The 17,006-nt window shown below is 46.0% G+C and overlaps 1 protein-coding gene across 2 annotated transcripts in view; it reads right to left on the bottom strand.

Moving 5' to 3' along the window:
* The window catches only part of COL19A1 (collagen type XIX alpha 1 chain), a 2,198,704-nt gene that overhangs the window by 596,382 nt on the left and 1,585,316 nt on the right, over positions 1–17,006 (bottom strand). For both annotated transcript variants that reach the window (XM_085610910.1, XM_085610909.1), the window contains exon 20: positions 650–703. In XM_085610910.1, the coding sequence (XP_085467036.1) occupies positions 650–703 (54 nt within the window). The remainder of the gene's footprint in view (positions 1–649; positions 704–17,006) is intronic.

The following is a 17,006-nucleotide window of genomic DNA, read 5'->3' as shown; positions in this document are numbered from 1 at the left end:
TTTGGCTCCCAAAAACGAGTTGCCCTAAAAGTGAATGCATAGCAACACCCACGAGAAACATACTTGCATTTGGATCACTTAGCCATAAACCAGTCTGTTTGATAAGATTGGGTCATCCTACCTTGTACCTTGTACCTACTTGCTGTCTACTCGGTTTGCCTTACTCAGAACAATCATATGTGTTGCTGTATCTACTTATTGGCTCGCTGGGCCACTGACTGACATGTTGTTTTATATTGATAAAACTTCAATAAGGCTATATTCTTTTTTAAAAGGCAACTGAACTTTATTTTTTATACTTTCAAGATGATTGACACATTGCAACATTAAACACATCTTGGAAGCAGAGAACATTTACTTTCAAGATGGCTTGCTAATGCTACTTGCTTTACCAATGCTGCCTTAATTTAACTAACATTAGAAAAGTCAATAATGACAAACAATAGACTTTGGCAAAGCCATCTCAATTGCCGTCGCCAATGCTTGTTACTTCATGCTTTGTCATAGTATAGATGGCTATTATTCCTCTGTATTAGCGAAGCCAGCCGACCATTGCAATAGTCCACTGGAAAATCTACCATACGTGATTTGACTGTGCAAATTCAAATTCTTCCAAAGCTCGAACTAAAGTGCATTATGTAGCTCTTACCGATTCTCCTTTTTCTCCTTTCTGTCCCGCAAATCCTGGCTGGCCTGCTTCTCCCTGTGAGAGACAAAGCATAAAAATGCTGCACATGAACAAGAATAAACATGGTACATTGCTGCAGTTTGTAAAGCGACATAGTACTTATCAACGGGTTTATTAAATATTCTGACAAATATTGCGAATTATTAATTGGGCATAAGTGTTGAATTCTGGTTACCAAAAGCAATGCAGATACGTCTTTCCAAGCTTTTTGCATAGTTTGATTTAACTCCGCCTGTATTTTACATACATTACTTCAGCAAAATCACACGAGTTTGGCTTCGGATGGCTAAGTTTCTGTCCTACATTTCTAACAGCATATTGTTCCTCCATGAGTACACCTTTTCCTTCTTTTCTCTCTTTTGGCTACCAAACACGTCACTGCAATGCCTAGAAATTAGGTAGCCTTCCACAAAATAAAAGCGGCACTTCAAGCACATCCAACATGACTGCTACGCCATGCAACAAACCAGAAAAACATGTCTAGGACTACAACCCAAGCAGGACTGGCTGTGCATGCCTATTTAAAAATTAAAAGAGGCCCTTCAAGCACCTCCAACATGACTGCTACTTATTTTTGAAGATAGACAACAACCCAGAAACACATGTCCAAGAAGACATCAAGCACTGCCTGAACACGTTACTTACCTTCGGTAATGCTTTATCTAGCAGAGACTCTATCTAGCTGCAGATTCCTTACTCTAGAATATTCCCAGGCATCAAACTGGATCTGGAAATTTTTTGAGAACCCCCCCTTGTGTGCAGTTAAGTGACGTTGTTTGGTTCCGCATGGCCTCGCTGGTGTTGTCTGTGCCGAAATGACATGAATTGTGCCTATATAGGTGCCACCTAGGCCTGCTGGCCTTAGTTCTTGATTGTTTATTCTGCACCAGAAGCATGTAGCCAAGCTGAGGAGGAATGACTAGTGTGCCTGTGAGGTCCTAAAGGAACTGTTAATTGAGAAAAGATAGTTTGCAGAATGGGTAGGATGAGGGGCTGGGTCGGTAAGTAATCTGTGGCAAGATAGAGCCTCTACTAGATAAAGTGTTACTAAAGATAAGTAATTTGTTCATCTGATACAGACTTCTAGCCACACATTCCTTACATTAGAATAGATACCAAACCAATTTTTTTCCAAAAGTGGGTCTACGGATCGTCTTACACTAAGGAGTCCTGCAGTACCAAACAGGCAACGTGCCCATCTCACCATACCTGACTGTCGAGGCAACAGTGTTTATCAAAAACGTGCAGTGATGCCCACATAGCTGCCTTAGTATTCATCAAGATGTGGTTCTCTTTTGAATTGCCCTCCCTATCTTTGCCCGTGCAAATCCAACAAAGGGTTTATTGTCCACCCGGAATCCTTTGGTATGATCAATATTGAATGATAACATTCTTTTTTAATACAGATGGTGGAGTCCCTCCTTTTCATTTAAAAGATGAGGAGGGGGAAAGAAGGCAGGGTGATGCTTTGCGTGATGTGAAAGGGTGTGACTACCCTTGGCAAAAAGGAAGCCCGGGATCTAAGAACCAGCTTGTCTGCTGACCAGTGCTAAAGTGCATGTGCGTCTCCCCTAAACATGACAACGTTGGTGTATACAAAATTGGCGTATTTAGTTTACTAGTAAGTGCCTTATAAAGTAGTATAGCATATACCCAGGACCTGTAACCTAAATGCTACTAGTAGGCGTGCAGCACTGATTGTGTCACCCACACAAGTAGTCTTCCAAACCTGTCCCAGGCTTGACATTGTATGGCCTGTGTGTGCAGTTTACTGCCACTACGACTTGACATTTAAAAGTACTTGCCAAGCCTTAAATTCCTCCTTTATTACACATAGGTCACCCCTAAGGTGGGCCCTAGGTAGCCCATAGGGCAGGGTGCTGTGTGACTAAAAGCAGGACATATGCTGTTAAGTTATGTTTGCATATCCTAGTAGTGACAAACACCCAAATTCATTTTTCACTACTGTGAGGACTACTCCTCTCATAGGTTACCATAGGGAATTCCTTAATACACTTGTAAGCAGCAATTCCCTATCAGAAAGGAGTAACTGCATCATGTTTTATATCTTTGGAGTGGTAATGATAATTCCTCTTTAATGGTAAAATTGGATTTAACATTACTATTTCAGAAATTCCACTTTTAAAAAGTGGACATTTCTCTGCTCTAACGTCTATGTGTGCCTGCAGCCTGACTACAATACATGTCTGGGGTGGGTGATAGCTACACTTTGAGCATTACCTCTAGACAGCCACAAACACAGGAAGGGTAGGAATGACAGATCTCATCTGCATTCATCTGCATTCTGATAGGTCTTCCTGGGCAGGCAGTCATCGAGATATTGGAAGACTGGAACCCCTGATCTACGCAGATGAGCTGTGACCACCGCCATCACTTTCGTGTACACCTGAGGGGCACTGGTAAAGCCAAAGAGGAGCATGGTAAACTGAAAATGCTCGTGGCCTACCGTGAACCGCAGGTAATGCCGGTGAGCAGGCAAGACGGGGATGTGAAAATAAGCGTCCTGCAAGTCCAATGCTACCATCCAGTCTCCAGGCTTGAGGGCAGACAGCACCTGAGCCAAGATTAACATTTTGAACTTCTCCTTCTGAAGGAAGCGGTTGACGTCCCTGAGGTCTAAGATAGGATGCAGGCCTTTGTCCTTCTTGGGTACCAGGAAGTAGTTGGAGTAGCAACCACAACCAATGTCTGGAACAGGGACTCGTTCGATAGCTCCCTTGGCCAAGAGAGCCGTAACTTCCTGGCAGAGAAGGGCCAAGTGATCCTCTGATATGCGATGGAGTGTTGGTGGCATGGAGGGAGGGGTAGTCTCAAAGGGGAGGGAGTAACCCCTTCAGACTATCTACAAAACCCACCTGTCCGATGTGATGGTGTGCCAGTGGGGAGGGTGATGGCAGATCCTGCTGCCCACTGGCAACTGGTGGCCCTGAAAAGTCGGACTAGGAATGTTTGGAGGCTGCTGCAGGGGGGGGGCATTGGTGGACCGGCCCCCAGACCCGCAACACTGGGTCCCAAGTCCACGGCCACGCATAGGCTGGGTAGCTTGTGAGGCCCTGTGACACTTAGTGGAACGTGATGGGGCACCCCTTCCGTAGCCACGAAAGGGGAAAAAAGCACACTGCTTGAGGCGAGAAGTTGCTGCGAGGCCCAATGATCTGGCCGTCGCCCTAGAGTCCTTTAAAAGCTCGAGCACTTTGTCCGCCTTGTCACCAAACAGGCGATGACCATCTAAGGGCATGTCCAAAGTGTGGATTGGACATCACCAGTGAAGCCAGACGTTCTCAGCAGGGCGTAGTGCCTCAGGGCTATCGACGTGGAAATCATTCTACCCAGCGAGTTGGCGGTATCTAGCCCACACCGGATGGTGAACTTAGCTGCGTCTCGACCCTCAGCAACAGCACGGGTGAGAACGGCCCGGGCCTCCTCCGGGCACTGTGGCAGCACTTGCTTGACCGTATCCCACACTGCGTGTGTATAACGGCCCAAGAGACATGCAGTGTTCACTGACTACAGTCCTAAGCTGGCGGAAGAAAACATCTTCTTCCCAAGATGGTCCAGCTTCTTGGATTCCCTATCTGGGGGAGCAGTAGGGAATGTGCCTTTTGAGGATGAGGCTTGGACCACCAAGCCCTTAGGGGTAGGGTGTTAGGAGAGGAAAAGTGGGTCACCAGGGGCCAGGCGGTGGAGTTGGGCAATCATCCTGTCCACTGGAGCCCCTGTGCTGGGCTTGGACCAAGTGTCCAGAAGGATGTCAGTGAGAGCCTCATTAAAAGGCCAAGGGGCTCCGAAGAGGCTTCTGCCAGCTGAAGCACATCAGTCAGGAGGTGCCCTACGCAACACCACAGCATAGGTAGCTCCCTACTCCATAGCCACGGTAGGGGGAGAAAGCATACCAAAGTCTGGGGAGGTATCCAGACCACTGGCATCTCATAACTCCTCTCGCCAGTCCGGCTCCTCAAGTTGGTCTGCTAGAGGGTCAACAGACCCCTCCCAGTCCTCCTCACCCTCCTTGGCTGCCACTCAGGGCGCTAGGGAAAGCCAGGGATGAACAGTGGTACAAAAGCGTCCCTCCGGCGCCGGTACCAACGTCAGATGATTTCGGTCTGTCACCGGGTCCTAGTTGGGGGTGAGGCTGGGGTTGATGCAGTTGGGGGAACAATGGGCATCGGGGATATCGTCACTGGAATCTATTCTGGTGAAGGTACCGTGAGGTCGACCGGTGCCGATCCGAACCCAGGCATGGATCCATGGGGCCCTCGATGCCGAGGCCGGAGCCGCCGGCATCGAAGGCCCAGGGCCCCCCGTTGAGTCTGTGGGGCCCGAAGGCGCACCAGCCGAGTCGAGCTGCCCAAAAATGCTATGGAGAGCTTCGCGAAAGGCACAAAGTTGAGCAGGGGATGCTCCGGGAAAGGGAGGGAAGCGCGGAGCTATCTGAGTGGGCTCAGAAGATGGAGACGGAGATCGACGACACTCTGGGTTCTGCGTTGCGTCGGCCGATGGATGGGGAGAAGACAAAGAGCGACAATGCTTCTTAGCCTTCTTCTAGTGCATCGACTCACCGGAGGAGTGCGAAGATTTCGAGGAGGAATGGTGATGACTCCGTGACCAGTCCCGCGACCTTCCTCTCGACAGGGACATCGAACAATGTGGAGCGGACTGCTGGGGCTCCAAAAGCTGTTGGGACCACTCCCGCAAAGACTTTGGGTTCATGGCCCGGCAGTCGGAGCACGACTTTGGATTGTTGTCGCGCTCCCGGTACACGAGGTATGGATTGGTGACTGACATCAACTTGTGACAGGAGTCACAGGGCTTGAAGCCGGTCCGACGATTGGACATCCCTCGTGCACCAGGAATCAAAGACTTGAAAAAGGCGTCGACAAAAAGTCGAAAAAGGGTTAGTCAAAAAAGACTAAGGGGAACGCCCTCTCCTGATCTGCGCTGGCTGGCACGGAAAAAGAAAGAACTAACGTCAGCGCGCAGGGGCGGCATCTAAGTAGACACCGCGATGCCATCCCGGCAACAACGCCGCCGGCACCGAATGCGGAGCCGACCGACGCCACCTACCGACACGCAGGGGTACTACTCCGAAATCTCCGGATCCAGTTTGACGCCTGGGGGGAATTCTAAGGTATGGAATCTATAACTACAGTCTCTTTCAGAGTATTGTTGCTTTCCAGATGGCATGATATTATTGAGCTGACATATTCAAAAAAGGCAGGAAGAAGAGAAATCAGTCTATAGTTGGCCAGGACCTTGGGATCAGTGGACAGCTTTTTAAGTAGAGGAAGAATTTTTGCATGTTTCCATTTATGAGGCATTAATCCTATTGCCAATTAAGTGTTTAGAACTTTATTGAGCACTGGATTTATGGCTTGTGCCACCTCGGTCATAAGCTGGGGAGGGCATGGATCAGCAGGGGAGCACAACTTTAAGCATCTAATGGCCGACAGGGACTCATCTAAGGCTATAGGTGGAAAATGGAGGAAAGGAGGTATTACGTCCATGACTAGCCCAGAAGCAAGTCCTATGAAGGTATGGGAATCGTCCCACGCTGAGTGATTTAGAATGGCTTGAATCGAAACAACTTTTTCATGAAAGAAAACTGTCATTTGAGTGGTCTATTCGGCTGTGGGTTGTTGGTGCTGCAAAGTGGCATCCGGATTTAAAAATGTCTTTACTATTTTAAAAATTGTTTTAGATTCAGTGTCAGATTCCTCAATTCTCCACTCAAAAAAGGTTTTTTCTCTAAATTAACCTTAGTATAATGTTCCTTAAGTGCTGCCTTATAGATATATTTATTATCTAGATTATACTCTTTACGCCATCTACTTTCCAGGAGCTTGCAGTTTTTTTACCTTACCTCAGCCTATCGTTGAATCAGGGTGCTGACTGCTTACATCTTAAAGAGCGACGTTCCACAGGAAGGGCTAAGTCATCTACTTTCAGTATAATCCATGCATCTAACTGACTCACGTCTGCCTCTGGATCTCCTGAGAGTTTAGGAGAGGACATTTCTAAGGCAGCATTCAGATCAGCATGCTGAATTTTATGTAATGCCCTCATCAAGGTTTTTGTTTCAACAGGGGGGAAAAGCTTTTGGGAGCGTTACAGCCAGTGGAAGCTTACTAGGCAGTGGTCTGACTAGGTTAATGGGAGTGGGTCATCTGGTTTAAGCATACTATTAGAAAAGATCTGATCTAAGATTTGGCCTGCCTGATTGGTAGATTTAATCACATAAGGGGCAAAAGGCCTAAGACTGATAATGTGTCTAGGAGGGAATTAGCCTCCGATTTCACTGGCTCTTCCAGATGAAGATTAATATCTCCCAATACTAGAAAGAGGGCATATTTGAGGGACCAGGAGGATAGGTTGTCATTTAATGATGGCAAAAAAGAACTGGGTGAGCCGGAAGGGCGATATATCAAAACTTGGGCCACCGACTGTTGGGGTGATAGAGACCAGCAGAATTCCAAATACTCAGCTCCCTCTACGTTCCCATGGTTAATTAGAACATAGTTAAACAGATTTGTAAATAATAGCCACCCCCCTCTGCCTTTTGGTCTATCTTTCCATGAGGATTTTGGAGCCCTGTGGGATAGCAGTGGCTATATTGAGGTTGGAGGAGTCAGTGAGCCATGTTTTTGTTTAAAAAGGTAAGTCTAGTTTACTATCTTTGAGCAATTCATAAATCTGCATATCATGCTCCTACAGCGAGCGGACATTCAGCAAAGCCGCCGAAAGCTTTCAGGCTTTGAAGATGGTGTTTTGATTGCTAATATAAGGAGTCCTCTCACATGGAGGCAGTGTAGTCCAGTTACATTGTGGACACCAAAATACGTCCTGCCCGCCGCTGGCAGGAAATTTACAGGTACAATTAGATTCTGAAGTGAGATTGTGTAGGGTGGTACTGTTATATACCAAATTATTTTTTAGTTAGCTGGAAACAGGCAGCGTGGCTAGTGCTGGCTACTTCGGGGATGCTGACAGGCGCAGACGGGCTTGCCTTTGGCATGCCCGCTGCACACCTCAACGCAGCGCCTCTCTTTATAGGCATATGGCCTGATATTAGTAAAAGACTGGAACGCGCACTGCATTTAAGATGGCGCCTCCAAATGACTCTGACAAGGAGAAATGGCTGAGTAGTTAGCCCGAGAGTGCCCCGTGTGATTAGCTGCTCCTTCCACCCTCCAGCCCTTCAAATTCAAGACAAACGATCAAGTCTCAAAATTCATCAGGAAATAATGGTGATTCAAGTTAAAAGCCCCCCAACAATTTAGCTGCCAATATTAAAACAAACAATTAGAACACAATTGTAAAATTTGATCAGTGCAAAGAAAAACCTCTTTTCTGCATTGCTGAGCTGCCCTGCTGCCTGCTGATCTCTGCCCTGCTGAGGACAAAAACTAGACCCATCTCACTTGAACCCGAGTGACTCCAAGGGCTTGCTGCCTTGCCCCCTGTTCTGAAGTCTCAGGGCCATCAAAGACTTTCTTTAACCCTGCAACAGCACCTGGATTCTGCCATCTGTGAGTCCTACCCTGCTAAATGATGCCAATCCAGTCCTGGGTCCTTTAAAGTGAGCTTCTGCTGTACAGAAGCATAAAAATCGATGCAGTGACCACTTTGCGCCAATTGGCACCAACGCATTGACCTTTGATGCTGACACAGTAGCAGATCGATAACATCTCTCCAATGGACTGCATGGCTCAACGATAGTGGGCAGCGCGTCTCAACGATGACACATTGCCTGCATTGTAAAAGGGTTCGTTGATGAAGCCTTCATTGCCTACGCATAACGAAACTGACGCATCGAGTAACTGACGACGACGCTTTCTCCACCCAAGGTACTTTTTCAGTGGAACCTGCGTGAGTCCTGTAGCCGGCCTGCCCTCCATCGCAGTCGGCCTGAACTTTGGATTTACTCTGGTCCAGCCTAACCTAAAGTAACACCTAAACACTACTTGCTTTAAGCACTAACTTTTGATTTATTATTTAAACATTCATAACCCCGGTTCTTCTATGGGAATTTTGTTGGTTAGTTTTTTTTTAATCATAAAAATATAACCTATTTTACAAACCATGTGTGGAGTGTTTCTATAGTCTTTTCATTGTGTTAGTGTGAGTGTGTGTGTGTGTGTTGCACACATACTTTACACTTGCCTCTTCAGATATGCCTAACTGCTCTGTGCCAAGCTACCAGAGAGTGAGCACAGGTTATCTTTTAGTGTGTATTTAGCTTACCTTGACTACAGTGGTGGTTCCTGCTTGTACAGGGTGCATTCTCTGACAACCAGAAAGCCCATTTCTAACAGCCACACACTTAAGTAGCCCTTTAAACATGTCTCTGGCTTGCCAATGCAGCCTGTGCATGCAGTTTTAAACTGCCATTTTGACCTGGCAATATAAACCTTTTCCCAAACCTTAACCTTCCTTTTTTTTAAATATACGTTACCCCTAAGGTAGGCACTAAACTACCCACAGGGCAGGGAACCAGGTATTTAAAAAGTTGGAATTGTGCTTTCAAGTTTTACATGTCCCGGTAGTGGAAAACTCTTAAAATCAATTCTTACTGCTGCAAGGTGTACCTCTCCCACAGGATAAAATTGGGTTATCTTATTACATTGATTTAATAAGTGATAACTTTCAAATGGGAGCAAGCAGGAATTGTTGCAGGGATTCTGCTTATGCGCAGAACTATGCGCAGGAACCCAGGCCCTCAGTGAATTGCGGTGTACCAAAAACCCACCTCAGAACCCAGAACCCCGTATCCGGCCAGCATCAGTGTCCCATTCGTTATCCGAGGTTTAACTCGGCGGTCCCAATGTATAGACAACCCAGAACAAGTGACTTAGTATATTTCTCAGGAATGGTGGGAATCAGAAATACCTTTTCGTAATTATTCTCGTACCAGTCCACAACAGAATAAACAGAGACACACTAAAAGTTTAAAGAGTTTATTTTATAAACCTTGTGTCCTAAGATGCAGCAGTTTGGCTAACATTAGCAGACAAACGATTAAAATCAAAACCATCAGCATAGTTACAATACCATAGAAAATGAAAGGAGTAATCATACTAAAATGACAGTGGATCCAAGCCACCTTCCTTTCTCTAACACACTAATAGTAATATTAGACTAATAGAAGGTCTCTAGGCTTGAAGGGGGAACCCCATACCGTAAAGATCAGCTTAGAGAGTTCACATCGCAGCATCGCTATGCTCTGCTCCTAGGAACGCTCGTCTTCCGAATGTAATGAAAACATGTAACACTGCAATATTAAAAGCACTCAACTTTCAGGTATTTGCAGCTGCGTGCGTGTTATGGCTAAACTAGTGGGCCGATCAACCTGAACTCAACAACATGCACCGTCTAGCGACCCAGACTGTTTCTTTACACGGTGAACAGACCAAGGTCGCTGCTCACTGTTTGGGATGTTAACGACAGTTCTCATGTGAAGCAAAGTCGAGTAAGCATTTCTCAATTTAATAACATGTGACTACAGTGTCGCGTGCAAAATCAGCAAAAGCGGCAAGATGGCTTTCTAACATCTAACGCGGTTGTGCTAATTTAGCATTGTACATATGTAGATAACGATCTTCACTACACCCCCCCTTGATCGGACCACTAACCAGTAGGGGTGCACTTGCAAGAACGCAGAGTTCAAGTTTGATAGAACGGAACCAAGGGCATGAACCATAAGTCCATATAAGGTAAGTGAAAAAGTTCGAAGAAAAAAACAAAGAAAAAAGTTAAAACGGGGTAAAAAAAACATGTAGAGGATAAAAAAAACCATCATTGAAGGATGTAGGACGAAGTGAAAGTACAAAAGTCAATCCATCAATGTATAGGCACAATAAGTTGCAACAGCTTCCAAGAGGAAATCATTGGAACGTTCCGCAAAATTATCTGCTATCCAGTTCAGCACGGGGAAGGAACATACATGCTCCTCAACTACCGGAGCTTCCAGCACCAGACGAGGACAACTGGCGGGTTCTTCAAGATAACTTCTTGCTAAGAAGTCAATCGCGGCCATTCCGATCTCCCAATTTCCAAGAACTCCATGCAGCACAGGCCATAATCCCAACACCAGAACAGTCCAACTCATGAGCCACTAAGGGGCTCATTAGCCGATCATAATCCGGGTCAGGAGACACCGAGTTGGACAGACACAAATCCAGAGCCCATTGGAACGGACAATCTAGGCAATGAAAGACTGGCTGCACACAAGTAAAGTAGGCAAACCAGAAGGACAATCCATAGGCTACGCTCAGAGTTGCCAGCGGTAAAGCGCCATAGAATTCAAGCATCCGGTTACGAAGATGCAGCAGGCGGGACATGTTGTTGTGTGACGCAAGTTGTGCATCCATAGCGCAGGGCGCAGATCAACAACAGTATTCCAACTATGAGGGCGAGAAGTAAAGGGAGACCTCCGAAGACGCTAGAAAAAATAGAATGAAAAAAGGCCGGGATCACACCAAAAATAGTTTGAAAAGAGGTCACGAGGCCGGAGCCCACAATTTAAAAAAAATGAGCTATGCCACTTGTAGACGAGGCATTAAAGATAGTCTGAATCAGAGTCCCAAAATGAAGAGGCAGATCAGTATTTAAAAGCGCTTGCACCTCAGTGCGGGTGTTTGCTACGTGAAGGACAAATGTTTCTCGGGATGAAGTCAACGCGACTTCTTTTTGAGACAATAGAGCCCTTATTCTGCTCATCTTGTTGAACTCTGCTTTCAAGGTTGGAATGGAAGGCCAGATGGATACATCGAGCCGGCTATGCGGGGGTGGGAACAGGACGTTATTACAGCAAACCACCCTCTGCGATACAGTCACTATGTAGGGAATTCCCACTAACATCCCACAGCAAGCTTCATTATTTAACAGCAAATAACTACCGTTAGCAAGCAGCGTAAAAGATGGAGTAATAACTGGCACAGGAATCCCTTTCAGGACGCATGCTAAATTAGGGGCGTGCACATTACACGCACCATGCAATTGAATGTGCCTACACACAACAGAATGATCCGGACTGGAAGTGCATTCTTCACCTTTCAAGTAAACCTCCTTGCCGTCCCTCACACATCTGTATGTGAAAGGGAGTGACCAAACTTCATGCAGGAAGGCAGTACCCAGTTGTTCATACCTGCCTAGAGCATAATGTTTCATGCATGAACTAAACTTGAACAGGGGAAACGGTAACATGATCAACCCATGTACAAGCCACACAGCAGAATTCAATTCGGCAACAGAGAAAGGCAAAGGTTCTAACTTTTCAATGTGCAGCAATGAATATGTAGCATCTTTCATGGACATGAACTGCTGTTTTGCAGTCAAATTAAAAGGGAGGAACAAAGATGAAGTATTCATGTAATCCCAAGGAACCTTCCCTGCCTTTAACGTTTGCAACGTCCATGCAAACTGCATAACAGAACGCATTTGATTTTGACCATGATACAATACAGACAAATCATCCTGCACAATGTCCACTACAGAGGATACAATATTATCTAATGTATAAATTCTGGAAGACAGGGTGTTAATGCTATTATCTATTACAGCCAATACTTTTTCCATATTTACTTGGTCAATAGCGCGTAATCGGGAAGCAGCCTCAATTTGCGACAACTTCCAAACTTCGTTGTAAATAGCATACACCCATCTCTTGGACCTGCCTTTTGCAGGACCCTTAACAAAATCATTCAAATCTATTTTGTCGTTTAATTTGGATAAATGAATTTTAACAGACTCTAAAGTCGAATGTTGCAGCCAAGACTGGCACAACTTCCCTACTGAGTAGGTAGTCACAGTGTGAGAGGATTCAAAACGGGGGTCCACACGAACTTGTGTATACCCCGGTCTTAAACCAAGAAACCGATGTTGACAGGAATCTGCACTGGTCTGCCAAACCAACCACCCTTCGGGGTCTAATTCAGAAACATTGAAGGATGTGTTGGATACGTATGTCTGCAACGTAGCAAGGGACTGATCTGTATGATTAACCCAAGCAGGATAAGCACCCAGATCCGGAGTCGAGGGAGAATTTAATTTTTTAGTAGTAGCCAATCCAAAACAGGTGGTCTGAAAAATTGATGAATTTAAAAATAACATGTGATTCGGGATAAGACAGGCACGATGCAAAGCTTCTGTTCCCTGTACTTGCCATCGTTTGGAGCCCCAAACCGACTTAAGATCGACTGTAGCTCTCCACAAATCATACCCGCCAATTGCCAACTCGTCCATAAAGGACTTGGAATACAACAATTTGGTGTGTGTCAGTCTAACTTTAGAAGCAGACTCAGGCGCAACTTTAAAATAAAAGGAGGCCGGAATTGACACACTAAAATCAGAAAAATAAGTAAATTTTTCCACTAACGTGGCAAAGCTGCCGATCCTAGGGGCGTGGCAGTGTTCCCATTGTGTATAATTCACAAAATTTCTAAACCTATTTGCTTTGTGTAGGAAATGCGTGCCATAATCTTGATAACAATATTGCTCATCATAATTAAGAGTATCTAAATACAAATCCTCAGCATCAAATGCAGCATAATATTTCAAATCAGAAAACAGTGCTTCTATGGCTTGAACATCCCAATCATCTGAGTGAATGTTCTGCTTAACGGCATCACCCATAGAAACACGAAATACATTTGGCACATTAATCACTTCAGTGGGGCCATGAATTTGAAATTTAACGGCATCCCGAGCAATCCCATCACGTACAGGCCAGGCAGTAATGTTCACAAAAGTCTGGTCCCTTTTCATAATGTGAGATGAGGAGTGGGGGGCCACAGTTCCATTAATAAGTCGAATCGTAGACCTTTCATTCAGGTAGTGTCCATTGATAAGTCTAAAAAACACTACCGCAAAGCCAATGGACATAAACAAAAAAACACATATGAGCACCAGCCAAATGTAAGTCCAAGGGGGTATTAAAAAATGTCTTTTGAACCAAGCCACAAAAATTGAAACCTTGGACGGGGCAATAGAAGTCATTGAACGAGAATCAAAAGAGTCTTGTGAGAGGGCAACTGTGGTGGATTGTAAAACAGGCAAGGTAACATCCGCAGGATAAGAATACTCAACTTCTTCAAGCACACCACCAGGTCTTTGTGGCAACAAGGGACCAGTAACGGCATGCATCTCGATGGCAACATCAGGAACTGTGTCAGAGGCTTGGCCCACAACAGAATTTCTCAGCATCGAAGGGCAGGAAACCGCCGGAGTCATACTAAGAAGAATCGGCCACTCGTTGTAGTTTGACATTGTCAATTGAAATGTACCTGTTATCCTTTCGACCAGGAAGTGGAGGTAAAATGACTGTTCTAGTACCCTGCACTCCAAGCACTGGAACCGGTGCACGATAAGAGGGGCCGAACTCCTTCTTGTTCTCCACCTTCTTACGGATCCGATCACCAACTCGAGGCAGCCAGCCGACTACCGGAATCTGAAGTTCAGCATCAGATGAGGAGGGTACGTGTTCCTTCGCTAGTCTGTCTCCTGCTTCTTGAAGATTCTGCAAGACAGCACAGTGTTCATCTACGTCAAAGGGTGCGGCTGACGCCGCCATGTCTAGACCATCAAGGTCTGGAACAAATATTCGAACACCAAAGAGCATCATGTATGGGGTCTGCCCACCCAGAGACCTTCTAGGGAGATTATTGAGTGCACGTTGCACGTCATACAAGTGGGCTGGCCAGTTCCTGCCAGTACCCAAAACTCTGGCTGTCAAAGATTGCTTTAAGTCACGGTTCATTCGCTCCACTACACTATTACCCTCAGGCCGGTATGGAGACGAAAATTTGACTTGGACCCCCAAATTTCTCATGGCCTCTTAGTACGCCTTTGAGGCGAACGCCGGGCCCTGATCAGAATGAAAGGTACCACATGCAAAACTCCCAACAAAGACACGCAAATCTTTTATAACAGTGCGAGAATCAGCACTCCTTTGTGGCCACACCCACAGAAAACGTGTGCACGAATCAACTGCAACCAAGATGTATTTGTACGCAGTATCAGAGGTAAAAGGACCGCAGTGATCTAAATAAACACAACCCAATGGTTTATTAGATATGTACAACTGAATTTGTGGTGGGGACGCCGCAGTTGAAGGTTTAATCTGCTGGCAAATGTCACAATTAAGAACATAAGCTCTGGCTTGTTTGTACAAACCGCACCACCAGTAACGTTGTTGTAGCAGAGATACAGTAGTTGCAACGCCGGCATGCGCGGACGCTATGCCCTCGTGAGCTACTAATATCAAAGAAGGTCTGCAGTCCGCGTTGGGAATCAATCTGTCACCAACGTCATTAATCCTCACTAATGGGACCTTATCAGGACTTAAGTGATAATGGTAACGAGCAGGGAAACCTCTCAGTGGCTTCGTTCCCTGCTCCGTAGCAGCAAAAGCTGCCAAGATGTCATCATCAATCTTACTTTTGGATCTTGTAACTGCTGCTACTAAATATGTTGCCATTGCTGTTTTTGCTGCCTCGTCAGCTAAGCTGTTGCCGACAGCATGGACACCAATTCGTTGGTGACCAAGAGTGTGAATTACATTCACGAGGGACAGACGTTCTTTAAGATCTGCCACTCGAACCCAAAGCAGTTTATGCTTAATAGTGCTACCTTTGGAGTCATGGTAGTCATTCTGAGACCAAAAATGTAGATTGTCGTTGTAAGATTGAACACAATAAAAGGAGTCACTCACAATAAGTGTAGTGACCCGGGGATCAGCAAACTCCAGTGCAAGCACCAGAGCATGAAGCTCCGCCAACTGAGCGGTACAATCACCCAATGACTGCATATGGACGACATCGGACTGGAATTCACCATTTACGAAAGTACCGACTACAATTGCGCAAGCCGCTGAATAGGCGTGCTTTGATCCAGTTGCGGGTTGCGCAGAACCGTCAGTGTATATGACACAATGGTAATCCTCGAGCGGGCGCAAGGGCAGAGGAGCCGGATGAATGAATTCATACTGCAAAAACTCCTGAGTCTGAAGTGCTGCGTCAAAGATAAAAGTGACGTCCGGCGAGGTCAAGGAAGTGGCCCATTGTATCCACCTTGGATGCAAAGCTTTAGAATTCGGTACACTCGCTTTTGTCACTGCCTCAAGGGCAAGATATGGTGTTACCACCAACATGCGTTTTCCCGCGACAGCGCTCGTTCTTTCAGAATCGCCATCTGGACTGCTGTCAGAACCTTCTCGACAGCGGAAAAACGCAGTTCAGCCGAAGTGTACAAGTGAGATTTGTAAGCAATGGGGACGGTGTCGCCCTCATTGAACGTTAAGTATGTGAAACCAACCGCGCCGGGCACTATTCTTATGACCAGGTTAGTGTGGTTATCACGTGTCAGTAAGTACTTAGAAGCAAGAAGATCAGCTTGCAATAACTGCAATATAGCTGAATGCTTGGGCAGCCAACAAGATTTGGAAAAAGTAGGTTGTACCAAGGCATAAAGCGGCTTGATACGCTGGGCATAATCCGGGATGTAAGTTCAACCGAAATTCAGAAAACCCAGCAGGGATTGTAATTTCTTCAGTGAAGTAGGAGCACGGAGGCATGCGCACTTCTCTAGAAAGTACGGAGCCAATCCTCGACCTTCATTGTTGAGTTTGTACCCCAAGAACAACACTGTATATTCGTCAATGTGTGACTTCGCAAAGTTGAATTTGTATCCGAAGTCTGCAAACAAAACAATAATGCGATCAACGCGACGGAGATGCGGGTCTAACTCGTCACCCGTGAGATAAATGTCATCCACGTACGAGTACGCATCCGAGTCTATACCCTCTAAGAGGGAGACCACGCGAGCGGCAAAGACACCCGGGCTGTTTTTATAGCCCATTGGCAATCTTTTGAATTGTTTTTGTTTGCCACCAGAGGTGAACGCCGTCCACTCACTACTAAGAGAGGACAAGTTATGGCTGTAAAAGCCATTGGAATTGTCAAGTGTGGTTAAACCTTTTTCTCACGAGACTGTCGACGAGAGTCGAACTATGGGTGTTCTGAACTGCACAGGTCCGGCTATGAGAGTTTAAGTGCCGGTAATCCAAAACTAGGCGGTACGACCCGTCAGGCTTCGTCACAGTGAATAAAGGATTATTCATAGGTGACACACATGTTTCGATTACTCCCTGATATTCCAATTGTTCAAGGATCGACGCGACATGAGGGCTAGCTTCACGACGCATGGGGTATTGGGGTTGTGGTTGGGGCGTAGTCCGCAACGGAATCTCATGGCCGGGAGACAATTTATCCCAGCCAACCTGATTTCGATATAACGCAGGCGC

This window comes from Triturus cristatus, chromosome 6 (genome assembly GCF_964204655.1).
Source record: "Triturus cristatus chromosome 6, aTriCri1.1, whole genome shotgun sequence".
Lineage (NCBI taxonomy): Eukaryota > Metazoa > Chordata > Amphibia > Caudata > Salamandridae > Triturus > Triturus cristatus.
Note: the sequence above shows the minus strand (reverse complement) of the source record. Positions and strands in the feature narration are given on the sequence as shown.